Genomic DNA, 27,689 nt, shown 5'->3' with positions numbered 1-27,689 from the left:
TCACATAAGGTATGTGAGACTAACAATCCTGAAAGTGATTCTGATCAGGAAGAAGCATTAACGCTGGCATGTTTGAGGACAGACTGTTCCATTCAGAGGGTTAACCCATTCGAAGTGGAAATGGAAGTAAATAGCAAAACAGTAAAGTTTGAAATACACACTGGATGCAATGTTAGCATCATGAATGAAAACCAGTTCAGGGAAACCTGGCAAGAAGGAAGTTGGCCAGAAATAAAAGAAAGTTAACTCTCTCTTAAGTCATATATTGGAGAAAACATTTCAGTGGTGGGGGTCTTAAAGGTTGAAGTAAACTATGCGAGCCAGAAGAAAAGGTTGCCCCTAATGGTCGTGAAGGGAACAGGTCCTAGTCTTCTAGGTAGAGGGTGGCTGGAAGAATTAAAGCTCAAGTGGGATGAAATCAAGCAGGTGAAAACTGAGACTCAGGACTTACATGTAATTCTTGCAAGCCATGAGGAAGTCTTTAAAGAAGAACTAGGCATGTTAAAAGGAATGAAAGCAACGATCAGAGTGTCTGCAAATGCCTGTCCCAAATATTACAGGCTCCGCTCAGTCCCATATGCCATGAAGACTAAGGTGGAAAAAGAGATTGAAAGACTTTTGAATGATGACATCATAAAACCAGTTAAGTATTCTGAGTGGGCAGCACCTATAGTGCCTGTCCTTAAGCCGGATGGCTCCATCAGGATTTGTGGTGACTATAAGCTAACTGTGAATAATGCTTCATCACTGGAACAATACCCGATTCCCCGACTGGAAGACCTGTTTAACGCATTACCAGGAGGGAAGAAGTTTACAAAGCTAGACCTAAGTCACGCATATAAGCAGGTTGTGATGGATGAGGAGTCTAAAAGTATCTGACCATAAACACACATCGTGGACTTTTCACTTACAACAGGCTGGCCTTCGGGGTGTCATCGGCTCCAGCCATTTTCCAGAGAACGATGGAAAGCCTGTTGCAAGATCTGCCTAACATAGCAGTTTATTTGAATGACATACTGTTGACAGGGAAAGACACTACAGAGCACCTGAGAACACTGGAAGAAGTACTAAAAAGATTGAAAGAAGTAGGTCTGCGACTCCAGAGGCGTAAATGTGTCTTTCTACAGGACCAGATACAATACTTAGGTCACCAGATTGATATTGGCCTGCATTCATTTCAGAGCAAGGTTTGAGCTATTGTGGAAGCTCCATCTCCAACAACAGTAGCTGAGCTGAAGGCACATTTGGGTCTCCTGAACTACTACAATAAGTTCTTGCCTAACCTTGCCACTCGGTTGGCTCCATTACATCAACTGTTGAAGAAAAATGCTCAGTGGAGTTGGGGTAGGGAGCAGGAAGAGGCATTCACACAGTCTAAACAGCTCCTGAAATCAGCTGAAGTCTTATGCCATTACTCAGCTGACATAGAACTGGTGCTTGCTTGCGACTCATCACCCTACGAAGTGGGCGCCTTATTGTCACATGTGATGGAAGACGGAAGTGAAAAACCTTTGGGTTTCATGTCGAGGACGTTGACACCTGCCGAAAAGCATTACTCTCAGCTGGACAATTATCTTTGGAATCAAGCGTTTTCCCAAGTAAATATATGGTCGTCAGTTCACTATCAGAATGTATCACAAGCCTCTGATTTCTCTTTTCCATGAGAAGAAGCCGGTGCCACAGATGGGATCTCCTAGGTGGGCTACACTGCTGAGAGCCTATGAGTACAAGATCATACATAAACCAGGCCAAGTTCATGCAAACACGGATGCCCTAAGTTGACTGCCACTGCCACAGACTGAGGCAGAGGAGGATGACGCATGTCAAGTGCTCATGCTGGACTTGATGGATGACCCATTGATCACAACAGCCCAGTTAAAGCAGTGAACAGCAAAAGATGAAACACTGTCGCAGGTACTGTTGTGGTGCTTGCAGGGCTGGCCCAAAGAAGTGGACTCTCAGTTCAAGCCCTACAGTCAGAGAAGATTGGAGCTGAGCGTGAGAGATGGGTGTGTGTTGTGGGGAGCCAGAGTGGTTGTTCCTAGGAGGTGATGTGTATCGTTAGGAAGTATGAGGGTCTGCCCTTCATACTTCCTAACGCTACAGAGGGGAAGAGCCAACCTTTTAAAACAACTGCACCGCACACACCCGGGAATTTCTAAGATAAAAGGTTTGGCACGATCATACATGTGGCGGCCAGGAATGGATTCGGACATAGAGATTGAAGTACAATCCTGCCACACATGTCAGGAAACCAGGAAGACTCCAGCGGCAGCACCTCTCCATCCTTGGGAGTGGCCTGAGAAACCCTGGAGTAGAATGCATGTGGATTATGCCAGCCCGCACTTGGGGGAAATGTTTCTCTTGGTGGTGGACGCTCATTCAAAGTGGATTGAGGTGTATCCCTCCAACAGCTCCACCAGCCAAGTTACAATAGAGAAGCTTAGACAATGTTTCAGCACACACGGCTTGCCGTAGATGGTGGTTCCAGAATATGGCGCATGCTTTTCAAGTCAACAGTTTAAAAGGTTCATGGAACAAAATGGCGTTCAACATGTTACTTCACCACCTTTCCATTCCTCCTCTAATGGCCTGGCAGAAAGAGCTGTGCAAACGTTTAAACAGGGCCTAGCAAAAGTACAGGGGGACACTTTGGAAACAAGACTGGACAGATTCCTGTTTAACTACAGAATCACACCACAGAGTACCACTGGCTTGTCACCTGGGGAAATGCTAATGTCCAGGAAATTACGTTCCACCTTGGACCTTTTACTGCCAGATGTTAAAGCATAAGTATTAAAGAGACAAAGTAAACAGAAAGAACATCATGACATACGCTGTAAGTGGAGGAGCTTTTCTCCTGGGGACAAGGTGTACATCCAGAACTACAGCCATGGTCCGAAGTGGGTGCCTGCTGTCATTCTGCTGAACACGGGTCCTGTATCATATACCGCACAAACGGGTGATGGGCACATGATGAGATGCCACATTGACCAGATCATACAAAGGCAGGCAGGGCAGATGGGGACCTCCAGGATGGACTTGGATGGGAACGCCTGCAGCCTTCAGGTTCCGGACCAGGTGGCACTACTAACACCCCCAGGCTTGGGGTTTCCTTCTTCAGGAGGAGATGAGTTCCTGAAACCAGCTGATTCAGCTCCAGTCTGTACCCCTGCAAAGGTCAGTGGACAGAAGGAAGATCCACCGTCGAAGCTGCGCCGCTCGGAATGCAAGAAACAGACTCCTACTTATTTGAAAGACTTTGTGTGTGAGTAGGTCTTGTGAGTTCCCTCAAGAAGTGCAAGAATGCACTCTGGGTCTCACTGGAAGGCTGGTAGTCCACCCACCTTCCATAGTTGAAAAAATAAATAAATAAAACTTCTGTGTAAATAAGCTGAAGTATCTGCAAAAGATTGGTTCATGGATTATGTGATATTTTGGTTATCAGGTAAGGTTAATAATAATAATAATAATAACAAAAAAATATATAACATTGTATTGTGTTAACATGGTGGGATCTTGAGGGGGAGGGAGTGTCGTTTATTGAGAGCATTATTACCCCGGTCCGACAGGGGGAGCTGTCACCCCGCATAGGCGTCATTTTAACCGGGGACGCCGGGGACATGTCCCCGGCAAAATTTGTGATTGGCAGCTGTGTCCCCCCCACTTTCAAAAAAGCCTGCCTTTATTGTCCCCAGCAATTTTTAAACCCCACTCAAGTGTATGGTTATTGTCCCCAGCAATTCTGAAAACAAACTAACGCCCTTGTCACCCCGGAAGTGTTTAGTTGGTTGCCAGGGTTCTCCAGAGCAACGGCGGTTCAGACATGTGGATGCTGATGAAACGATGCGTTAAAGCTTGAGAGTTCTATTCAATCTTTTGTGGAGCTGCTTATTTGAAAGCCAAGTTATCACAATTAGTGTCTACATGAGTGATTCATCACCAACTTAAACAAATCAGCTGTGTTCATGATCTAAAACATGCAGCAAATGTGCTGACAGCATACTGCAGCATCAGGTATGTCAGCAAATGTTTTTAAAGCCCCAGCAGCCACCAGGCTGAAGTTGCAAGTGGAACATTCTGGAAACGGGGTGCAATAGGGGCTGGGTGACCTTTTATTAACCCCTATAAATGGTCATTTTAGGGTCATAGTGGCTCAAGAAAATGATTTTAAAATATGAAAAAGTTGCAAAGTATCCCTTTAAAGGCTGACTTGTTTTGCCATTGTAGCTTTAATGTTTTTTAAACACGGGTATTGGATAAGCATGTGGACTTGTTTATGAAAGAACATTTCTTTCAGTTCTGATCTTGTCATAACTAAAAGTTATAAAGTCAGATTGTTTTAATGTTGGAACTAAGTTAGGAATCATTTTAAAATTAATATAGTTTTAGGAATATACACTAAAACATGCATTGTATGAAATGGTTAGGCCAATGTGGGAGTGAGGAATGGTGGATGATTGTGGATTCAAACACATGGTGGGACCTGCAGACATGAATCTGAGGATGGTGGTTCTGAAATAAAATCAAATACCAGCAGAAGAAATAAGAAAGAACAACCATTTAATAATGGCTTCAGGCACAACTTTTAACATAGAATAAACCAAAACAACCACACATTCAAATGTCCTAAAACCTTTTACTGACTGTGGATCAGGAAAGACATGTTTGTGTTGCTCATTTCAATAACCAGGACTCTAAAAGCTTCCAGTGCACGGGAATGTTCTGATCAAAATAAACCCATGGAGCGATGTTAAATGGATTGCTGTGTTATCTGATTGGAGATTGCTTTCTAATGCCGTCTGACAGGTATGCTTTTTAGGCTTTTTGTAATAAAAAGTGAAAAATTGAAAACACATTTTACCACTGAATCATATTCCAGTGTTTGAAATGAATGGAGTCTGTCAGGTATCCCGAACTGAATTCCCTAATTCTGTCAAGGTCTGTTCGTCAGTCTTTAGTGCTGCAGAGAAAGCAGTGCTGGTAGGACATGGTAAAGCCAGAGTATTGTCTGAAAGCGTTAAATGAACAGTTTGATATCTCTAAAGTGGGGTTTTGTGGAGTAATTAGCTGTAGTTGGTATCTTACCTGCAGGGCACATGATCCGAGTTTTAAAAAGGATGCAAATCTCCAGAAAATCCCAAGTTCACTGAAAATTCTGATCACCATTTTATTTTCTCCTTGATGTGACTTATAGATTGTGGTCCTATAGAAAACTGGAAAAACAAATAAAGGGGGGAAAAGACTAATAGGGACTTTCCACCGGCCACAGAGTGTCCCTTCATTAAATTTAAGGTTTGAGTCTTGTTTTTGCATGTTAATCTTTGAGACCGCATCAGGCTCAACAATTCACATCGGGCCAGACAGGAAGTCAAACACAAAAGCAGTGTAAAACACCCATACTGTATATAATGAATTAACCCCTGTGCCGTCACCCATAGGTTTACGAAGAGCTGAACTGAAGCCCAATGGGTGGTTTGCACCACCACCCTCTTGGCCACACCGTGTGTCTCGTCACTCCTGGAAAATACAAAAATGGAGTGAGGCTGTGAGGGTGGGGCCGATGATTTACACCCATTAAACCCTGAGCCAATGTAGCTGCAAGCTAACTGAGCTAACCGGGAACTTTTAGCCAGAAAGCCATGGTTGAGCGACTCTTCACTGTGCCTTCCAGGCTGTAACACCTTTACCGTGAGACCGAGGCTGAGGCCTTCCCTGGAGCAAGCAGGAGGCAAGCTGCTAACGCTAGGGGCAGCAAGTAGCTCAGGAGAGTAATGTTGTCCAGTAATCAAAAGGTTGCAGGTTCAATCCTGGCTCTGACAAGGGAATGCAGAGACACTTAATCCGCTTTGCCTGCTGGTGGTGGTCAGAGGGACCAGTGCCGCCAGTGGTCAGCAGGCCTCGCCTCTCTCAGTGCACCCCAGGACAGCTGTAGCTACATCATAGCTCATCCCCAACAGCGTGTAAATGTGTGTGTGAATGACAGATTGTGTTGTAAAGCACCTTGGGGGGTCGTAAAACCCTAAAAGGGCACTATATAAATACAGGTCATTTACCATTTGGCACTGACAACTCACCTGCTACCTGTCAATCAAAAGGACACACGCCTAATAAATAATCTAAACAAAAGAATGTATTCCCTCAGAGTTGTCATGATGGTAAACTTAACCTTTTAAACCTAAGATGGTTTTCTGTGCCAGGCTCTAAACATGTTTATTTCTGCTGTGAAGTTAGCATTTTTCCATGGGAGTCAATGGGAACTTCCTCATTTTCAGGAGCCAGCCCCTAGTGGATGAGAGAGAAACAGCAAAGTATAACAAGAACTGTAAAAAAAAAAAAAAAAAAGCCCTCCTGTTAATTTATTTTTTTGATTATTTTGTCTTCATTTCGGGTGGCGGGATGTGCTCCACGTGTGGCCACAAAACACCGTCGAAGCCTGTGTGAGATCCCCCTTTTGTGTTCACAAACAAATGCTGAAGAAGAATGCTCCCGTATCCTGCATGGATTTATTTTCCAACCATGGGAGTTGAAGTCATATTTGTCAGAGTGGGTGTGAAGACTGGATTTATTGCTCGGTGGCTTCCGCCCAGGATGAGGAGCAGCAGTGATGGTGGTACACAGGGAAGACCCACCCTCCCAGTGGGGACGCTGGCTGCTGTAAGAAAGAGGAAGAAGATCCCCGTGCAGCTGTTGATGTTCGACGATAGAAAACTCAGCTAGTAAAACTTAGAATTACAGTAGAAGCAAAGGTGATGCATGGAGTTGTTTTATCACAAATTTCTTGAATTTAAAATGTGTTTGCTCCTAATTATAATGCTAGAACCGGTTATTGATGTCAGCTGAGACAAACATTTCAGGTTGAAATGAAGCCAATCAGTAAAACAATAGAATCTGTGATGAATGATTCCCTACAGGATACGGATTATTTTGGGAATAGAAGCAATGTCTTGCCATCAACACCTGCATGTTTGAGCCTAGTCGGCACAACACAGATCAAAGTTCCAAAAACTTCCTAAAACAAACAAATATTTGGATTTAGAAATCCCAGAAGGTAGTTTGAATCCACTTTCTAGCAGACGTCTAGAGTTTTTGTAAATTGTTGCAGCTGATTAAATTGTTGCTTAAGTTTGGAGGTAAAAGTGTAATTAAAAAGAACGAGGGGGTCACATCTGCACGATTAAATGTCCACCGCTGGCTGACTGGACATGCTCCGGTATTTAACAACAAACACAACCAGTGAGTTTTGTGTACCGACGTATTCTCGCTTGGCAACGGCCTGCTTCACAACTACTCATTTTAATAGTTGCACTTTCCTGTTTCTTCAGTAACATCTTAGACTGTGTGCAAAATGAGCTCCATGCTGAAAAAAGAAAACATTCCTCAGCCAAAGAAAACACAGCTAGTGACCAAAGCCCAGCTTCCTTTGTCCCCCGTCGGATCGAGGTGTTTCACAGACAGATAAAATCAGCCGGAGCTCTGGGGAGTGGAACCTACATTCTTTAAGTCTATTTCTCTTCTTTTCTCTTTTTTTATCCCATTTCTCAAACATTCGGTCATAAAATCGGGAATAACATCTTAATCCTGTGAGAGACGATCTTGAAGGTTTGGTTGGAAACAACTGGACTTTTCTTGTTTTGGTAACGCTTTACAATAAGATTCCCCTTTATTGACTTTACTTAGTGCATTATTAAGCATCAATACATAAAAGGATCCCTTAATTAACGTTCCCGATATTGTTAAAGAGACACTGTAAAGTTTTTAGCATTATTCTCTGGAAATATCCAATGAAATGTTGAAAATGAATGAAATGATGCCCAGTTGTGGAAAAACATTGGTAGCTACGTTACATACAACCATAAAAATCAGGTCTAAAATACAAATGGGAGCAGGTCTAAGTTTCTAGACAACGTCATATTAGACCCCATGTTTCCTTCTACGGGAGCCCGTGAGGACAAAACGCATTTACTGATTTGTAACAAGCGGTTACAAAACTTTCACCATTCATAAATGTTGTTTTACACATTTACCTCTTCACTCGTTGCCAGTGATGAAAGGGTCTGATGTGCTTGTCATTTTGCTGGAAGTTGAACGATCTGTCAAAGTACTCGTTTGGGATTTTCGACCCTAATGACAATCCTTTGGTTAATATCTTACTTAAACACGAAAATACTGCTTCCTTGCAATGATTTAGGTACAGTATGTGCTGTCCCCTATCACGAGGGAAAATATACACAGTCCTTAGGTTAGCACAAAGAGCCAGAGGGTTGTGTCTGCTTTGTAATGCATTGCTTAATATGCCGCGGCCTTTTTACCGTCCAAATGAAATAATCCAAAACAAAAAAGGCTGTGGGTGGCAACAGGTGGGTTTAGGATTTGCACGCACTCCAGACTTCAGTTCTTCAAAAACATATTCCATTTATTTCTTAAAAAAAACTGTCACTCATAATCATCCAGCAATCCACGAAATCCAACTTAAACCAACTAATAAAAGTCTCTGTAAAGTGGTCAAAAAATCATTAAAAACCCTCCCGTCACCTCCGGCTGACATCTGACAAACAAAAAACCCTCCTTCCCCCAGGCTTGCTCCTTATATACCTAATTAATGGGAGGGTCCAAAGGTTTACAAAGTCATTACAAACTGACAAAAGTAATTAAATAAATACATAAATCAAGTCAGGCTTATAATATGTTTCTACTGTTAAACAAAACACAAATGAATACAACTAATGGCTTTCAATCCCTCAATAAATTTGGCCACAACATAATATTAGAATTAATATTAAACGGTTGCTAATAGTTTATTTAATAGTTTATTAATGAATAATGTGGAACAAGTCAGTTTTGGTTTGCATGTAGCACCCCTTAGTGTCCATTTGTGGAACCAAAAGCATAACGAATCTCCTCGCTGTGCGGCCATCTTTTTAACGCCTTAATCTAACGGCTGAAATGTTTCCCCAGCCTTCTTTAGTGTCTACAGGAGTGATTCATCACTAAGTTAAACAAATCAGCTGTGTTCATGATCTACAACATGCATAAAACATGCTGGAACCACACTGCAGCACCAGGTATGTCAGCTCAATTTGTTTCTAAGTCGAACAGACCGGATTGATGTTGTGCCAAAAAGAGCACTCCTGCAAAAGTATGCACCCCCTGTTGAAACAGCTGCAAATTGCTTAAGTTAACAATTAAAATTGTGAGCAATGAGGCTACTTTAAATACAGAATGTGAACATGTTTCAAATCTGTGTTTCTCCTGAAAAAGTTTTGTTTTGTTTGTGAAGCAGCAAATGCAATATTCTAGCCACAAGGGGAAATAGGGGCTGGGTGGCCTTTCATTAACCTTGTAAAGGTTTTAGCACATACTGGCTCAAGAAAATGATTAAAAAATATGAAACAGCTGCAAAGTATCCCTTTAATAAATAACTTAGTAACGTTAATAAGGGGACTTTTATTGTAAAATATACCCTTATTTTCTTTGAAGACATTTCATCTCTCATTCAAGATACTTCTTCAGTGGAGAGGTGAAATGTCTTCAAGGAAAGCTAGGAAAGTCCAGTTGTTTCCAACTAAACCTTCAGGTGTGTGTGTGTGTGTGTGTGTGTGTGTGTGTGTGTGTGTGTGTGTGTGTGTGTGTGTGTGTGTGTGTGTGTGTGTGTGTGTGTGTGTGTGTGTGTGTGTGTGTGTGTGTGTGTGTGTGTGTGTGTGTGTGATTAGGTTGGAAGGAAACACTTTTCTTTCTGAGTGTATTTTGAGTATTAAGAAAAGCAGAGGTGTCGTTATCGCTTCCTCTCACCAAACAAAGATCCCTGGTGTTAGTAGACGGATGTCAGATATATTTTAAAAGGTATCTTCCTGAGAAATTTTGAATATGATTTAAAAATAACCAGTCTAATTTGTTTTACACATTCTTCTTTTTTAAAGTCCTCCTCCCTGCTGACTGCATGACGAAGGCTAAATCTAGCAGCCACCTGTGCTCTTGGTTAACTCCCACGTGAGTCAAATCCTGAGCTAAATGCTGCCAAAAGAGGACAAAATCACAGCAAATATGGAAAATGTCCCAATCTAATCATCATTAAGCTGTGGACTGGGGTTAATTGAGGTCAGTCTCAAGGCAACACATTGCCTCCAATAATTACCTGTCCCAGTTTATTTTTTTATTTTTTTATTTTGGCTATGCCACAAAGAGCGGTGGAAATGTTTTGCTGTGACAGCTGTCGCGTGGCCGATACCACGTTCAATTGACCTCCTGATCAGAGAAGGTAGAGGAGGGACAGACAGAAAAAGGAAGAAAAGAGGGGGTGTTATGTACTTGAAGTGGCTGGTGGTGTTCGCGCCCATCACTGGCAATTACACACAATCAGTGGTAGAACTGCAGAGCTCCCCCGTACAATAGGGGCCCCGCGTGCTGCGTGGAGCTGGTGGGTGAGGCCCGCAAGCGGCTCAAGTGCGTGCAGCTGCGCGCGCTCCAGAGAAAGCTTACTTCCCCTGCAATTAGCTACTCATTTCAGCTTCTAACGAGGAATAACTGGTTTATTATCAGCTCCTCTGGCGGTTGTTTCTTTAAAAAAAAAAAGAAAGAAAAGAGACAGAAAGATTGGCGTCCATTTTTGGGGCTTATTTGTTGGTGTCTGAAGTGGCTCTGAGAAGTTATTTTCAGCTAAATGTCAGGCTTATCTTGCTTTGTCTACATTTATCCCAGACTTAAACGACTCTTGAGTTTTGCAGCCTCACACATGGAGTGACCTGTGGTTTAATTATGCAGGCTCCTGATTGTTGCACGTTTTCTTTGAGCTTCTTAAGCGACTTCAACAAAACCAGCGCCACGTCTTTCTGTGCAGCCTTTACAATGGAAGCTGCAGCTTTTTGGTGTGGATTTGAAAGGAGCTTGATCAGACAGGACTGATAGGTTTCCCATCACATGTTTTTGACAGATGACTCTGAACTTGAGTGGATTGTGCAAACTTGTCGAAAAGCCTCGGATCTTCCAAACTCATATGCAGCCATTCCTGGGAAGAGCAGCGATGTTGAGTGAAAGGATCGTTTACCTGCTTGTTTTTGGTCTTGTTGCTAAACTTAGCTAAATAAAAGTCTGACTTTGTCTTTAACTTTGTTTAATTTATTAAAATAATTAAAACAAATATTATAAAATGTTTTTTCATGTATGTATTTTTGGCTCCGGAGCTCATTTTGAAGTAGAGATAAATGTCTTTCATGGCATTAACTTGAAATTCTGTGTGTGCAGATAAAAAAATAAACCTGGGAGTTTCTGTCTCAGACATTTCATTCATTTCTAATAAAGCATTTTCCACTCTCATCTATCCAGATCCATTAATGATGTCTGGCTAATTCAGTCTATTACTAATTCAGGATTTATTCATGCATTTATTCATGTGTTCATGCAACAATTTTTTGTAAATCTGGCATTTAACCGCTTCCATTACTGTAGGTCAATTCTACAGCTTACATCAACACTAGTGTGTACGAAAATAGATTTTAAAAACTCCTAAATTTAAAGTTGCAGAATATTTGTAGGCTATTAGAGTTATTTCAAACACAAGAAACAATTTTAAAAAACTCTTAGACTCTAACATACTACATTTTGATGAAACCGTATGTAAACTTACTTATATTTATCTGCTTAACTTCTTTTTACATCTTTTTGCATCATCAAATGCAGCAGGATTTTTTTGCACTAAAAGTCACATTTCCCACAGAAACATGCAGACAGAAATAGCACACACACACACACACACACACACACACACACACACAGTAACATGCAGCAGACACATGCACCTTCAGCTACAGAGCAAAACATTCATCCATGCAAAACCACAAGCATTTACAAACATTTTAAAGAGAATTTGTTAGTTTTGATGTTGACTTCTCTTCCCTTTTGAGTAAAATTTAATTATCACGTGCACTTTTCTGTAATTAAAGGATTTGATATGACAGACATGAATCATTGCATTGTTGATTCATTTTCAAAAACACACAAAGATCACACACACTCTATTTTAAAGATTTTATTACACAAAACATTGATGATCTACATTCTATCAAATAAAACTTTTGTTTCAGTTCTTGTTTTGTTTTGGGTTTTTTTTTTTTTTGTTATTATTTTTATTTTCTTGACAAAACCATTTCAGAAGGGGTAAAAGTGCTTTACAGGGATTTATTATGTCAATAAATACAGAGACTCTGAGGTGTAATCTGATCTGGTTTTCACACAAAGCCAATGGCACTGAAATACAGGCACACACTCACTACCCCACATAGAAACACACTCACACACACCTATGTACAAACCCAGTCCATTTTATCGGGTCAGTCATGTACCAAAAAGCCACCTCCCTCATCATGTGACAAGTACACACAGAGGCTAAACAAGAAACCGTATAAATTAGAATTAAGTGAAAACATAACGAATAAAGCATGTCAGATTTTTGAAGGGATATGTTGTTTGACAATAAACGGACCTAAAGCCCTTTTTTATTAAAAGACATGTAAAGGGATAGAATCAAATGCTGTTTGACAACACACAATGTTCAATACTGTCGGTTGATTTTATTTTCTGGAAAGTTCTAAGATTTAACATCTTAATAATATGTTTTAATTGTCCAAATTTTTTTTCAATTCAGAGTAAAAGGTGTATACTCTGTTAGACAAGATAAGGCACGTAACTGTTTTAAACTTACATTTTTGAGATCTTTCTGCCAAATATGTCTTTTTTTTCATTAATCTTAAATAAATCAATAGTTATTCCAAAGGTGAACCGAGTTTTGTGTGTATTTATGTTTCCTTCATGGTCGCTTTAAGAGAAAAGAGAGAGAGGAGTCTTACCTGGACGTGCCCTGTCCACCGGGCCACGTTCACAATCCCCCTTTTAAATTAATCTTCAACATTCTGACAGCACTTAAGAAGCTCGAGTCCGGCTTTGTTTATCAGTTACATCCATTTAAAGCTCCACTTGTCTTCACGTTTGACGGGGGAGGGACAGCAAAAGGTGTCCATCCTACTGTGTGAAAAAGAGACTCGGGTACGAAATGCCGTTGGAAGGTCGTGTTTGGGATAATCCTGTCCTCGTGAGGAAGTGAGCGAAACTTCTTGTGTCCTGAAAAACGCTCTCTTCTCTTCATTTGATTTTCTGCACAGCTTTCCTGGCAGGTGAGTCTTTTCTCCATGTTGTCTTGTACAATCTTTCAGTGAGGTTAGCAGATCCAGGCTGGGGAGAGGGGGTCCTGGTGGGGGACTAGCGGCTGAGGGGGAGCTGGGGCATCGACATGGCCTGGTGAGGGAGACTCTGAGAGGTCAGGACGGAAAAGGGATGACCTGGAGATAAAAGAAAAAACACATAGATTATAATTTTGCCCTTGAAAAGAAGCAGATTTTTCTTTTTTTCTCCAAAATCCAAACTTACTGTCGATGTACCCGTGCAGAGCCACCATGCGTGCTCGCTCAGGACTGCCAAAGGGGGAGTAATGCAGCTCATCGGGCAGAGACGAGGGTATCCTGGACTGAGGATGACCCTGGGGAGCCCCACTGTGCTGGGGCGTGTGCTTTTTATGTCTTGCTCTGCAGTTTTGAAACCAAACCTATGAAGATGCAGACATCATGTGGCTATACTTCACACACAAAATACCGCAGGACGATTAGCATAACTAGTTACTCTAGTGTGATTGACTGAAAATAGATAAAAAGTGAAAGAAGATAGGATCCAACGGTACTGACCTGTATAACTCTCCTGCTCAGGCCTGTCATGTCGGCTAGCTTCTGTAGCGTTTGGGCATCTGGATTGTTGTCCTGAGCAAACTGCGCCTGCATGATCTGCACATTGAGATATGCTACAATAAATTCACCAGCTGCAGAAACCACTGGAAGAAACCCCAGCATTGACTAAATCAGAAGTCCTTTATGCAAGAGAGAGACTGATCACCTGTAGCTGCTCTGCAGTGAAAGATGTCCGCGCCCTTTTGGCTGGTTTGGGTTGACTGTCTTGTTCTGTTGGAACCGCTCCCTCTAGTGTGATGCCGTTGCCTGAAAGTCACAAAGAGTTGGAGGCAAATTAGTTGAGACCTATACAAGCTCCTGGTTTTAAATAAACAGATGAAACTCAAATAATTAGAATAAGGTGGAAAAGTCAATTTGTGTCAGTAACTCAAGGTGAAACTAATACATGAAACAGACTCATTACTGGCTAAGCCAGATATTTCAGCCTTTACTTGTGATGATTTTGGTTTACAGCTGATGAAAACCCCACATTCAAAATTTGAGACAATTAGAATATTGTGAAAAAGTTCAATATTCTAGATGCAAAGGGTCACACTCTAGTCAGCTAATGAATCCAGAACACCTGCAAAGGGTTCCTGAGCCTTTAGATGTTCTCTCAGTCTAAGATGAATTACTGGCATGAATTAACTTTTGCACCATATTCTAAATTTTCCAGTTTCAACCCTAACTAAGTCACTTTACTGAATACTTCTTAATATTTGTTGATATCACACTTCTGCAACAGCAAACTAACAGCTTTAGAAATGTTCAATTTTACAAAAATAACACGTTCCATTTAAGTTTTAGAACAAATTAGAGTAATCACAACAAGTTTGAGGCAAAAGGGAATTTTTGGCTCATTTGAAGTGTGTTTTGTGCAAAAGTTTCAAATATTTATTATCATATCCAATGTTATTTCGTTCCAGAATGGCCTCTGTTTGAAGAAATAGAGTTCACATCTCATAAGATTGATTAGCTAAAAGCTAGTCTGTGCAGAACTGAGATCAGTAATGTAGCCATCTTCAAGTAAATTCTCTATCCATTTCATGGATAAACTTTTACACCACGAGTTTTCCATCACACGGGCCTTAACATGGAATCGTGTTGTTATTTACAAGCACATATCACAGATATGTGCTTGTAGAACTTCCTGATAAGCTAACATGTTTAAGTCACTTTGGACAAAAGCCAAAAACATAAACATAACACACACACAAACCACAGTTAAATTTAGGAGATTACAGACATTTTTGGATGGCAGAAATCTACTTTGATCTTTGCTTGTTTGGGACTAGCTGTTAGCTTATCCATCCTGTCTGGAGTCAGCTCTACTTTTCTGAACAAGGGTGTGCAGGAAGGGACTGGAAAGTTTTTTTTTTTAATTTTCACAAAGAAATACACTTCTAAATGTTCTCAAAAATCACATAAGAGTCTTTGTGATACATTTTCTGTATAAAATTATTAACAGTTGCTGTTATGTGCAAATTATTTTACACACATGTATGTGAATAAGCTCCATCTTTTAGAACAACAGTAAAACATTGGCCCTAAAAACGATACTGAAGAGGATATGATATCACAATTAGTGCTTTTACCTTTCTGATTAGCAATACGTAGCTGATAAAACACTGAGAGGCAACAAACTTTAATTTTGAAAAGTGTCTTGAGCAAACATCTGGAGCTTTTCCACTCACCGCTCTCGGCTGCCCGTTTCAGGTTCTCCACCATGGTGTCGTAGTGGATCCGACATAGGACCTTCTCCTCCACCAAGCCGAACTCCTCACCTGTAGACAACTGCCTCTTACACGAGTAGCACGCAAAGCAGGCCAAGTGGTATGCATTCCCCCTCGCACGGCGCACCCAGTCGCTGGCATAAATCTGTCGCCCGCAGCGGGCACACTTAGTACCAAACCTACTGTGAAGGAGAGAAGAAGAGAGCAGCACAGGCAGAAGGAGGAGGAGTAAAAACAGATGAGGCTGAAGGTCACATTCACATGAGACAATTAGCATTCAAATCGTATCTCTATCGAGCAGATAGCACAAATATACAGAAACATAAATGAAATATGTACTTTAACGTTTTGACTTGTGAGATTAAAAAAAACATGTCGAGTGTTTTTCAAATTTCTGACGTATTTGAAAGTCTTTAAGGAAGAAACCGTGGAGGATGAAACTGTCAGAAAAGAGTCCGGCTGCAATCTGAGCCATGAATGCAATCAAACCAGCACATGCAATTTCCTGACTGATTCTTGAAGACTGAAGACCCTGATGCACACACACACACACACACACACACACACACACACACACACACACACACACACACACAAAGTTGTTGTTATTGTTGTTGTTAGCCTCAAGGGCAACATGCCGATTATCACTTGAAAGTCGCTTTGGACAAAAGCGTCTGCTAAATACATAAACATAAACATAAACACACACATACACACTGATGGGAAACAAACCTTAAATATGTATGAGCTTGGCTGGTTTTTGGTTATTACATTCAGTAAATGGTGAGAGACTATGACATCATTCCCGATCACAGCCCTGCAACTGATAGTAACAGTGAGGTCATCAGTGTATAATCAAACTGAAGGGTAGGGTAGGAAAATGGGTGGGCATCTAGTAAATTACAGAAAGAGAAAGTTTGTAGGAGATGAGGTGAATTTTAAAGCAACAAGTAACAGATAATTGTGTTTGTAAGTTTGATAAATGAAGATCTGTGGTGTCTGCTCTTCCACCAATTGTACTCAGCACTGGTGTTCCACAAGGATGTGTCCCTAGTCCTCACTACTCATAGTTTGGTTGTCATACAATGAAGTTTTCAGATTACACTGCTGTTGTGGGCATGATCTCCAACAACAAGTCTATAATAGGAGGGGGCTGGAGCAGCATTTTTGGTTGGTGTAATAACCTAAACATCAGTGAGGTTCAGATGACAGAGATGGTGGAGGACAGCAGCCTCATTTGAGCCATTTTCACATCTGGCCCGGACTGTTCCAGGTATGGTGGCGTTGGTGCAGGGCCCACACAGGTAGGTTTTGATCACACATACTTCTCGGAAGTGCAGAAATCTCTGTGGGAGGCGCAAAAGATGAACAGAGATTTCCATGGTGTACCAGTAAACTAAAGGCGGCCGTGAGCAGTGTTGCTTTTGGATACTGGCTCTGATACAGACTGCTGTGTCTGTCCTTGCAGTGCACAGCTCAAGCCTCTGCAGCGCTGTTGCTCTGTGTGCGCTCCTCGCAGCTCATCTCAATGAGAGAGAGAGAGAGAGAGAGAGAGAGAGAGAGAGAGAGAGAGAGAGACAGACGGCAGTCAGAGGAAATGTTTATTCCCCAGAATCTAGAATGATAATGAATCGTGAATGTAGGAAGCCATCACTAGCTAATTCTACCCACCAATCAGAGGCTCTCCTTAATGGTAAGGGTGAATTTGAGGGTGTGTTGGGTGAGTTCAGCCTGAAACAGACCGCCTTAGGAAGAGGTCTGAAAAAACAGCCGGTTGAGTACGGATAAAACGAGTCTACACAGATGTGAACACAATATACCATACCTGGGTGGGACCGGGCCAGCCCAGATATGAAAGCGACATTAGAGCGTATCTAGTCCATCAGAGCAAAGAAAGTAAACGTTTACTATAATTACTATGGGACAACAACAGACAGTTTTTTTTACTGCATTTTAAATCAGTTTTTTTTTTCATGTGCTGCAATTAAGATAAATGCTGACTATTACAGGTCCTTTGCAGAAGTCACTGAACAGCTGATACTGAGCAGGATCCAAACAAGTACCCACTTCAGAAGAGCAAAAATATTATAAATTCCCTGTTTTACACAAGAATAAAAAGGAGCCTGAGCACTGATTTTGAGTGCACATTATGGAGTTAAATGGGGGCTTTAGGTCTGAGATGGTAAAGATTAGGTTAAGAGCCATTGTTGAGGTCAGCAGCTGCCAAATCTGGTGAAGGAGGATTGGTTTGAAAGAGTTGGGGGAAGACGTATAAACTGGCATCTTAGGCTGAAGCCTACAGCCAGATTTACGTTTTACTCCAGATGAAATTGGAGACTTTTCTCACTGGTACGTATAGCTTTTTGTTCATGCATACCAGAATTGAACACATGAGCCAAACTCAAAGAGATGTGAGTGGAAGTGGTGGAGGAGGGTGAGGGTGGGGGCAGACATCCAAGAAGGAGGTAAGTGACCGAGGCAAAGAGCTGCAGAGCCGAGGGAAGTGGCAATGTGGAGAACGTCAGCGGCAGGAGGAGAGAGCTGCATCTCCAATTGAGTGGGTTTGGCAGCGCATCAGTGCACTCAAGTCCACTCTGTCTGGGATGAAAGCATGCTATAACCCCGACATCACAAGCTCTTCTCCTCCATGAGAGCTGGGGGCTTCGTTTTTATTCAGCAGAGGACGGATCAGCTGAGTCTGATCCTCATCTCTGCTTCCTCCTAGCTTGTATTAATAAACCTCACTGAATAAAACAGCACATACAAACAAAGCAGACTTTTTTAATGGTGGGATGAAATTGCCAATAAAGCCAGAAACAAATGGACCTGGGCCACTGTGCAGATCGTTCCGGAGGACTCCAGCCCGTTTCTACAGTAAGGAGGAAAACATTGTGGAGTTGTGGCTAATGCAGCATGACAGCTTGTCAGTTTCATGCTATGAGACAGAACCCAGAAAAGCTGCAAATCATCCCTCCTTTTAACCTCCTCCTACTCTATCTACATCTCCTTCTAGCTCATACTTTCACATAAGGGGAAAAAAATGATGTTTATGTTGGATTGATTTCAATCCACAGCGCCTTTACATCATCTCACACCACAACATTCCCTTTCCCCTGAACACTCTGTTTTTGCCCTCTCTTTTTTAGCATTCTTTATACAGTTCTTTACCTGCTGCAGAAGAAATGTTTGCGGAAGTAAATTCTTCTGGATTGTTTTTGATGAGCTACAAAAATTCACAAATCTTTATTAGCCAAGTGAGTTCAGGACTCGCGTGGTTTCATAGTGCAAACGGACTTCAGTTTAGGGATTTAAAAAAGAAAGGGGATGGATACTTTACATCATTTTGACTGATTTATTAAATTTACCTGTGAAAATAAAAACATTTTTGGACATTATTTTTCTCACCTGTTTGAGTTTTTGTTTATTTTTTGGCATAAATATTATTTTTCATCACTTTATCCAAGCAGCTTTTATTTAAAAGTGCTAAATGTGTGACAGATGTCTTATTAGAATTTGAATTCACTGGCATCTTAATAAAACTAAAACCCTTCTGTCTCAGCCCTTACACGGCTTGCCTGAGTTGCTATGGAGACCCAATTAGTTAACCAGAGGTGGCTAGTTGATGATGAATAATAATTATTTGGAAAAGATTGCTTGAGAGCGCGTGCACGTAAACACGTGCACATTTGCGAGAGCGCACATGCTCGCCCTCAGAGTTCAGTACCTACACAGACTCTGGTTACAGCACCGGTGTCCCAGGGAGACCCTGATTAGTGCAGCAGTGCAACTTCCTGTGTGGCCCGCCGTTCATGGACGTGGATGATGTTTCCAGAGCCAGTCAAAAAAGGGGGGGAGGGGCTGATGAAGAAACACTTTCCCGTGTGTGTGTGTGTGTGTGTGTGTGTGTGTGTGTGTGTGTGTGTGTGTGTGTGTGTGTGTGTGTGTGTGTGTGTGTGTGTGTGTGTGTGTGTGTGTGTGTGTGATCAACCCCCAAGGCCTGACATTGGTTTGAGGGGCACAGCAGGGTCTCTATCCTGCCCCACCCCCACCCCACCCCCACCCCCACCCCCCGCCGATAAACCTGACATAGCCACCCCTACCTCCACCCCTGCACATACACGAGGGAAACCCGCTCTGATTTCCTGCTATTACGCCCCATTAAGGCAGCTGTCAGTCCCCAGCCAGATGAGAGGCTGACACAGATGAGGAAATATCTCCAGAGGGCTGAAAGCAGCCCAGAGGATCTGGACTCACCGTGATGTTTAGCCCAGTTTAAATCTGGACTAAACCCAGAATGCAGCTTATATTTACAGAACACAGCGAGTCGCTGCCCCGCAGTACACTGGCGAAAGGACTTTTGGTTACACTCAGAGTGATTTTAGTGGCGCGTATACTTTAACGGTCATATTTACCACAAAGCTTTATAAATTAAAAATGTAAAATATGTTGTAGTTTGACTTTTATCAATGAGGATCACCTGGTTTTGCGTCTGCTACGATTCATTCGTCTGTTTTTTGTTTTAGTTTTTTTTTTAAGAAAAACACGACATGAATAGTAAAGTCCTCAGGTCTTTGTTTTAAACATTAACAATTAATCAGCCTATTAAAAGAAATCCATCTAAATATAACAGAACATGGCTAAATGAGCCTGATAATCTTTGATATAATTTCATCAAAGTCCAACAATCCAACAGATCTGTTGCTTCTTTGTTATCCAGTCTGCAAAACTGCAACATATCAACTGTTAGAGTTTAAAATGCACTTACTCATCATCCTAGTGTTTTGATGACAATAAGCTGGTAAAATATGAATGCATTATTTCAGAAGCAAGCATTTGTAATGGTATTTAACCTAAACCATTAAAGATAAATTGTGTCATAGCTGGAGATTTAAGAAACCTACTGGGTCACACAGCTCTGCTGTGATGAATCATGTCTCTGTTTGATGCAGTGTGGTGAGACATTTTTAAAGTAACTAATTTGTACTTTCTGTAACACAGGTCAGAGTTTGGTTTAGAGGGTGAATGAGGTGATTATAAAAAGAGCACTGAACTCATCGTATTAAATGTGGCCAAAGGAAAACCAAATGCACAAATCTCCATTTGCTCTAGAAAATTTTAAATGATTGGCAGCTGCTGGATGTGCTTAAATAAACAGAGATATCAGTGTGTGTGTGTGTGTGTGTGTGTGTGTGTGTGTGTGTGTGTGTGTGTGTGTGTGTGTGTGTGTGTGTGTGTGTGTGTGTGTGTGTGTGTGTGTGTGTGTGTGTGTGTGTGTGTGTGTGTGTGTGTGTGTCTATACATCAAAGTGAGGACATTTTGCTGATCCTTACTTTGGGACAATGCCACAGAGCTCTACTGGTTATTTTTGGAGGTATGGTGTGAATTAAGTTTTAGTTAAGGTTAGGGTTAGGAGTAGACTGGTTATGGTTAGAGGTGGGGTTAAGATTAGGGACAATCCAGTCACTAAGATGAATGGAAGTCAATGACGGTCCTCACAACGAATGCTAGACTAGAGAGAGAGAGAGGGAGAGAGAGAGAGGGAGAGGGAGAGAGAGAGAGAGAGAGAGAGTGTGTGTGTGTGTGTGTGTGTGTGTGTGTGTGTGTGTGTGTGTGTGTGTGTGTGTGTGTGTGTGTGTGTGTGTGTGTGTGTGTGTGTGTGTGTGTGTGTGTGTGTGTGTGTGTGTGTGAAAATATGAATTATTATTCTAACAATTGAAGCAGGCTTTATCTAATGCTTCTTTTATTCTTGTATGTTGAGATTTTGTGCATTAAAAATGCAGTTTCGTGTGTAAAAGATTTAGAGCAAACATTCAACGGACCAGACTCTCGGGGCGGTCTAATTGCTGGTCTGGAGGCCTGTGGATTAGGGGTGGAGGACAACTAATTGCTGGTGATTATAAACCTCAGAGCGCTGGCCTGGTGTCGGGTTTTAATCAGTCAAACACTAACGTTAACACACATACAGAAAGAGAGGGGGGGGGGGGGTTATTTTATTTACCATCTCATGTAAAAGAACTAAAGTAACTTCAAGTGATTTTTGCAGGCAGACCAAAATTGGGTGTGTTGGGTCAATTTGTTTGTCTGCATTTGATTTTCTCCTAAGAGATCCATATTTAAAACAGATTTTTTATTATTATTATTAGTAGTAGTATTAGTATTATTATTATTTAGTAGTAGCAGTAGTAGTATGGTTATTATTGCTTCTAAATACTGTTGTGTTTTTACTTAAAAAACACATGTACACATAACATCAGTAAAAATAAACCAAAATAATCATTTGTTATCTTAGCTTTATATTAACTATAGAATAGAATAGAATAGAATAGAATAGAATAGAATAGAATAGAATAACAGAAACAGACTGAACTCAGATAACATTTTTTGTGATCACCCCGCTGGACCTTGATATGGAGTTTGGTATGGTCATATCATTCTTACAAACTAGGACTCTTCAGCTATGCAGTCTAATTAAAATGAATACACAGTGTTTCTTATACACACACAATGCAAACTGTTAAAATATTATTCATCACAACCCTCCAAGTAGGGACACAGGATATGTTCTAGGTCTCAAAAGCAGACATCTTTAGTGTCTCCAAACTTCTGATAGCCAAAACAAAACTGTGGAGCTTTCAACTCTTCAGATTTTATTTTGATACAAACTTTCAGCTTGAAAAAGCTGTTCAGATGTTCATGAAACAGCCCACATCCATCTGAAAGGACGGTGTGTGCGTGTGTGTGTGTGTGTGTGTGTGTGTGTGTGTGTGTGTGTGTGTGTGTGTGTGTGTGTGTGTGTGTGTGTGTGTGTGTGTGTGTGTGTGTGTGTGTGTGTGTGTGTTATTTTAGAATCACGACCATAAACTTACCCTACCTGAAATAATCTATTTTACAAAAGATCTCCTTGTTTTTGATGTAGCAGCTGCTGTGCTGACGTAGCGACGTTCTGCACACCGAACACTCCAGACAGCGCACGTGCCAGATCAAGTTGTTCACCTGCAGAAGGACACCAGCCGTGTCAAACGCACGCGCTAACAGCACCTTAAGGAGGCTGGTGCACAAACACAACATAACAATCAAAAGACAGATGCAGAGGATGAATATTTTGGGAATATTTTGGAAACAGGTGATGAAACAACTTTAGGTCAAAAATCAAACTGTTGATCTAATCTAAAACATGAACATCCCCATGTTTATGTTAAGAACCAAGTCTAATAAAAGTAAAATTTATGTGAATGTTTCTTTCTTGTAAATAAAGCCAACTTGTTTTTGAGATAAATATTCTAATATAGCATCTTTAGTTGAGATAACACACAAATATATGGGCAAATCTTGGATGTAGTCACTAATTCTTAATCGGAATATTATTTTACTCCTAATATTACTATAATAATAATAATAATAATAATAATAATAATAATAACGGAACATTTAAAATTTTGTTTTAATAAGATAAATAGCACATTTGAGTAATCCACCAATTCCGTTGTTTCTTGTTTTTCATAATGACAAACAATGTCCGCTGTGTTAACGTGTGGTTTCTTTTTAATTAGTATTTTTCTCTCAAAGAAAACTGGACATTGTAAAAATATTGGAAAATACAAAGTCGGGAAAAATGCAAATATATTCCCTTTAATTTTCTTTTTTTTCTTTTTTTTTTACTTTTGAATAAACGAATTGTAATAAAATACTAAACAGGTGAACAACCATGCGCACGAGCCCTTTTAAAAATTCTGAATCCGTTTATTTGACGTCCTGATATTCTCGTGAACATTCCAGAAAATATCTGATTTATTCATTAGTCACAAGTTTCCTGCGTGTTATATCTGACGGGCAGAACAAAGTGCAGTCCAATCTCAAACCGGAAGAGCTTCACACTTCCTGAAAAACACGCACGTGCGCGTTTGAATGTTTTGATTAGAAGCACGCGACGAAAACATAAAAAAGAGAGAAGCAGTAAAACAAAACAAAACACATAAACCAAAACATTCTTGTTGTGTCTAAAGTCAGCTTCCATGAGGAGATAAAAATCAGTCCAACACATACCGCGTTCTGTTTCTCGTGATAACAGTTAATAATTATTAATATTATAATAATAATCCTAATAATGATTATTGTAACTATAATAATCCAATAATAAGGAATGCTTTATGATTGAGCCATAAACGCATCTTTTTTTATTTGATTCTTTAAATACGCTATGATTTAATTTAGACTCATTTTATAGGTCCTCAATATTTTTAGAATATTACACATTTATTAACTTTATGCCCCTTAAATTATTTTTAATTTGAAGCTCAAAAATAATCCATAGTAAATTGTTCCAAATATAAGCTGAGCGTCTCACCTTGAGCAGGTATCTGTCCAGGATCTCCAGACCGCAGCTAGCGCACAGGTTCTTCCCGTTGGACGGAACCGAGCTGGTGGTGGAGATCGGTGAGCAAACAGAGGGGGTGGACGGGGTGCTGGGAGACGAGCGGGTGTCCTCCCGCTCCATGTTGGACCGCTGCGACTCTCCGTCCGAGTGAGACTGCAAGTGGACACGGGGACAGACCAAACCTCCGTTACAGCAGCGCGCGCACGACTCGTGCCGTTTACAACCAGATTAAATCCCGTAAAACGTCACGGAGGCGCACTTTAAAAGCCCAGAAGGCTCTCACCATGGGTGCTTGTGTGGAGTACACGCGGCAGCGCGGCGCTCCCGGCGTGCTCGGAGTCTGATGCTCGGCGCAGATCACCTGGAAGAAAAGCAAGCAGCAGCTCTTCACCGGGCTCCGGATCTCATCTCCAGCCCAGAAATCCTCACATTTAGAGAAAAGCTCTCGCGGGCTTTTTAAAGTCTCCCTGACAACAAAACTGATAAAGGGGCCCCCGCGACAAAATGCGCATTTTTAATGAAGCTGTTTCAATTTGGAACGATTTTTCCCCCTGCCCTTAACCCGAGCCTCTAGCAGTAATGGTATTTTCTTCGCAATCCAGGACACCAGAGTGGAGGGTGGTGGAGGTGTTGGGGGAGGGTGGGTGGGGTGGAACAACTACCTGTAATTACAAATAGCTTGAAACGCCACGGATAAGAGGGACCCGGAGTGTCAATTTCATCTGTCAATCAGAAAAAAGGCAACGGGTCATCCAAAGAATTGCAAATTTGATTTTTAATGGCTGTAATTAAAATCTAATTCTCTTCATGGCGAACTGGCAGCGCGCGCGAAAGAGGCTCGCGGAGCGCAAATCACGCTATTCATAACAGAAGAGGCGCGTGCCTACTCGGAGCAGCTGATCTCAGTACACAGGCCGTGATCCTGGTGACATCACAGGGACGCAAACGCAAACTCGCCCGCGTCTCAGAGCAGAGGAGAGGGGACGAGGAAACTTAGCGCAGTTTGGCCTGAGCGGATCACCCAAAAACCATCAGTTTCAATCGAAATTATTCGTTTTTTACAAATCTGGGGCTAGTTTTGCAACATGGACACGAGCGTAAAGCACATTTTTTTCGGCCGCAAAATAGTGCGTAAAATCCAGTTTGAGCTTGTTTTTACGCACCAATGGAAGATCTCCAAAGTACGAGTACCTGCTTTGTGGGAATTCCTTCGGACAGAATCGTATTTCCCTCTGAAAGAGGGGACAACACTTCATTTTTCCAGTACATGAACCCCCGCAGCTTCAGCCTCTCCAAACTGGGCGCATCGAATCAGAAGAAGAATCGGCGTCAAAATCTCGCACCATCCGAAGCCCTTACGGTTTCTTCAGGCGCATGGTCGGGTTTGCAGGAAGGAAACGATTCTGATTTTGTCCTTAAAACGCGTCGATCTGCGCTGCAGAACAGAAGCGGAGTTGTGCAGAGACGAGGACACAGAGCCAGATTTGGACCAGAAAGACTTCTTCCTCCCCCCTACCTCCCTCTCCCCTTTTGAGCAGGAGTCTGACTATATGTATGTCGATGGTCTGACTACAGGAAGTGAATCAAATGGAGGGGCTGGCAGCTTTTGACTCCAAGGCTTCCACTGATGGGCTGCAGAGGCGAGCTGAGCGCGAGGAGAACAGAGCCAAAGTGCGTCTGCGGCGCTGCAGTGAAAGTTTGCGTATCTTAGTAAATGAAATAAAAGTGAACTTAATTTTAAAAAGAAAGAGTGGGGTGAGGAAACCGAAAGTTCTGCAGCTGAGTGGGTAATACCTTTTATAAAGGAGCAACCACGGGACATTATTTTCTTTAATGGAGAATGGCTTTATAAAGCCAAAATGCATTATTGTATTAATGCTTATTTTTGTGCTCATTAGTTTATTTTGGAATTCAACGAATCAACTAAACACAGAAAGACAAATAGTACATTATTATTAGTTTCTATAATTATTTCAGTTTATTTCTTAGTTATAAATATAACAATATCGTTTTATTTGCACATGCATCGTGTATTTTTATTTATTTTGTTCCCGTATTTCTTCTAAATCTATAAAAACTAATTACCACGAACGTCCATCCGCTAGCATCTGGAGCAAACGCTTCCAACGCCTTTCTACAGTGGCCCGTTTTTTGCAAATGCCATTGACTTTACCAAAATACATACAAATGTAAATATTTAGATAGAAGAAAACGAATTTATTCACCTATGAATGTAAAAGGAGTTTTGCACCAACACGGATCTGTGTGTCAGGGACAACGCAAACCCACAATAATAAATAAAAACACAATCTGCATTTATCTAAAATAAAATCACTGGAGAATATTTTTATTTTATCTCAGAGAAATAGATACAAGTCATTTTGTTTAACAGAAAACTGAACAAACTGGTGATTTTAAATCCAACCAGCGGCTCGTGTGTGTCAATCAATCAATCAAAGCTTTATTTATAAAGCGCCTTCCGCGACCCTGTCGGGAAGCCCAAGGCGCTGAACATGGTACACAGAAAAGTTAAATATGATGAATAAATCGAAAATAAAAGCAATTCAAATATTACAAAAGAAAAAGGTAAAACATTCTAGAAGACAAATGGGTAACACAAGGGATAAAGAGACCAATGAAAACAGGGAAATAAAATCAACATAAAAGAGGGCCATATTCAAACACATTCAGGGAACGCTGAGCGGAGGTGGTGGGTTTTTAGGCGACTCTTAAAGACTGGCAGAGATGGGGACAGCCCAACTGAGGGTGGAAACTGGTTCCAGAGTGACGGTGCTGATAAAAAGGAGGATTTAACGGTGAACTTGTTTAAAGAGAAAGCTGCTGCATGAACTCTGTAAAACACCGGAGTCAGGCAGCATACTAAAAAAGATTGTAATGATTTTGTTTATAAACAGTGGCCAAACATCAGAGATTTAACTGAAACTCCTTCTAATTAATATGTTTCAAAATTGTCCACAAAGCACATAAACAAAGCACCTCCAAGTGACAACAAATAAAATATTTTTCTTTTTTTTGCCACAATAACCAGAAGTTTTATCTTTTACAAAGAAATGTAGATATATTTTTTGTTTCCTCCTTTAATGCAACGCAATATTCAGTATGTGTTCAATACTTGTGCTATTCAGGATGTGTCCCTTTTGCTGCATGGTCCTGGAAACCCAAGTTTGCTTTTTATTAGTCGTTTAGATTGGTTGAAGGTTACAATAATCGCTTACAGCCTTTGTGTGTTCACCTGTAATCTTATTATTCCTTTTCTCTAAGTGTATATGCTGCTGTAACGAGTGTATTTCCCCACTGTGGGATTAATCAAATCAGTTATATTCTATTTTTCATTGTCTTCAATAAATCTACAGCCAAACAGATAAAGAAAGAGCTAGAGTAATTGAAATTGCAAAAGGCTGGTTTTGCATTTTATAGGTTTAGATTATTTAATTAAATTCTAAATTTAAATAATTTATAAAACAGTTGAAGATGGAATAATTCATTAAACTCAAAGACTGTAGATAAGAATGTGCACAAAGAGTCAGAGGTCAGACAAAAAGGGTTTTATAAATCCTCAACTTAACCCGCCCACTGTCCTAATGGGTGTGACCCCGCGAGGAAAGTTGACCATTGAGCAGGGTTGACGGTTTATCCCTTGGGTCCATGTGGCAGGGGTGAGGAGTGAGCACCACCTCATCCCTACCACGTGGACCTCAAGGAATAAACCATCAACCCTGCTCAATGGTCAACTTTCCTCGCGGGGTCACCCATAAAGACAGTGGGAGGGTTAAAGGAAACACAAACACACAG

General features: G+C 41.1%; 2 protein-coding genes across 4 annotated transcripts in view; one reads left to right on the top strand and one right to left on the bottom strand.

Moving 5' to 3' along the window:
• morn5 (MORN repeat containing 5) overlaps positions 1-11,071 on the top strand; it is a 32,664-nt gene extending 21,593 nt beyond the window's left edge. The window contains exon 5 of the mRNA XM_070552295.1: positions 10,931-11,071. Coding sequence (XP_070408396.1) covers positions 10,931-11,031 — 101 coding nt within the window. The 3' untranslated portion in view covers positions 11,032-11,071. The remainder of the gene's footprint in view (positions 1-10,930) is intronic.
• Positions 11,072-12,010: 939 nt separating this feature from the next.
• On the bottom strand, positions 12,011-27,606 carry lhx6a (LIM homeobox 6a). 3 transcript variants are annotated; one of them, XM_070552287.1, is made up of 9 exons: positions 25,068-27,606; positions 24,160-24,237; positions 23,847-24,029; positions 22,374-22,495; positions 15,464-15,681; positions 13,936-14,036; positions 13,731-13,826; positions 13,420-13,594; positions 12,011-13,331 (listed from the first exon to the last, which is right to left on the bottom strand). In XM_070552287.1, the coding sequence occupies exons 1-9, from the start codon at positions 25,143-25,145 to the stop codon at positions 13,252-13,254; spliced, it is 1,131 nt and encodes a 376-aa protein (XP_070408388.1). In that variant the 5' UTR covers positions 25,146-27,606; the 3' UTR covers positions 12,011-13,251. The 3 variants fall into 3 exon arrangements, with proteins under 3 accessions (XP_070408388.1, XP_070408387.1, XP_070408389.1); XM_070552286.1 differs by having other exon boundaries at positions 15,464-15,684; positions 25,068-25,469; XM_070552288.1 differs by lacking the exon at positions 12,011-13,331 and having other exon boundaries at positions 13,426-13,574; positions 15,464-15,684.
• Positions 27,607-27,689: the final 83 nt, after the last annotated feature.

The sequence above is a fragment of the Nothobranchius furzeri genome, chromosome 6, assembly GCF_043380555.1.
Source record: "Nothobranchius furzeri strain GRZ-AD chromosome 6, NfurGRZ-RIMD1, whole genome shotgun sequence".
Taxonomy (NCBI): Eukaryota; Metazoa; Chordata; class Actinopteri; order Cyprinodontiformes; family Nothobranchiidae; genus Nothobranchius; species Nothobranchius furzeri.
Note: the sequence above shows the minus strand (reverse complement) of the source record. Positions and strands in the feature narration are given on the sequence as shown.

Excerpts from the sequence above, each read along its gene's own strand:
- lhx6a (XM_070552286.1), bottom strand. The coding sequence starts at position 25,145 with ATGTACTGGAAAAATGAAGTGTTGTCCCCTCTTTCAGAGGGAAATACG. Across the intron at positions 15,685-22,373 it reads TGTAAAATAGATTATTTCAG|TAGGTTTGGTACTAAGTGTG; the intron begins GTAGGGTAAGTT and ends TCTCCTTCACAG. Across the intron at positions 13,332-13,419 it reads TCTGCACGGGTACATCGACA|GTCATCCCTTTTCCGTCCTG; the intron begins GTAAGTTTGGAT and ends TTTTATCTCCAG.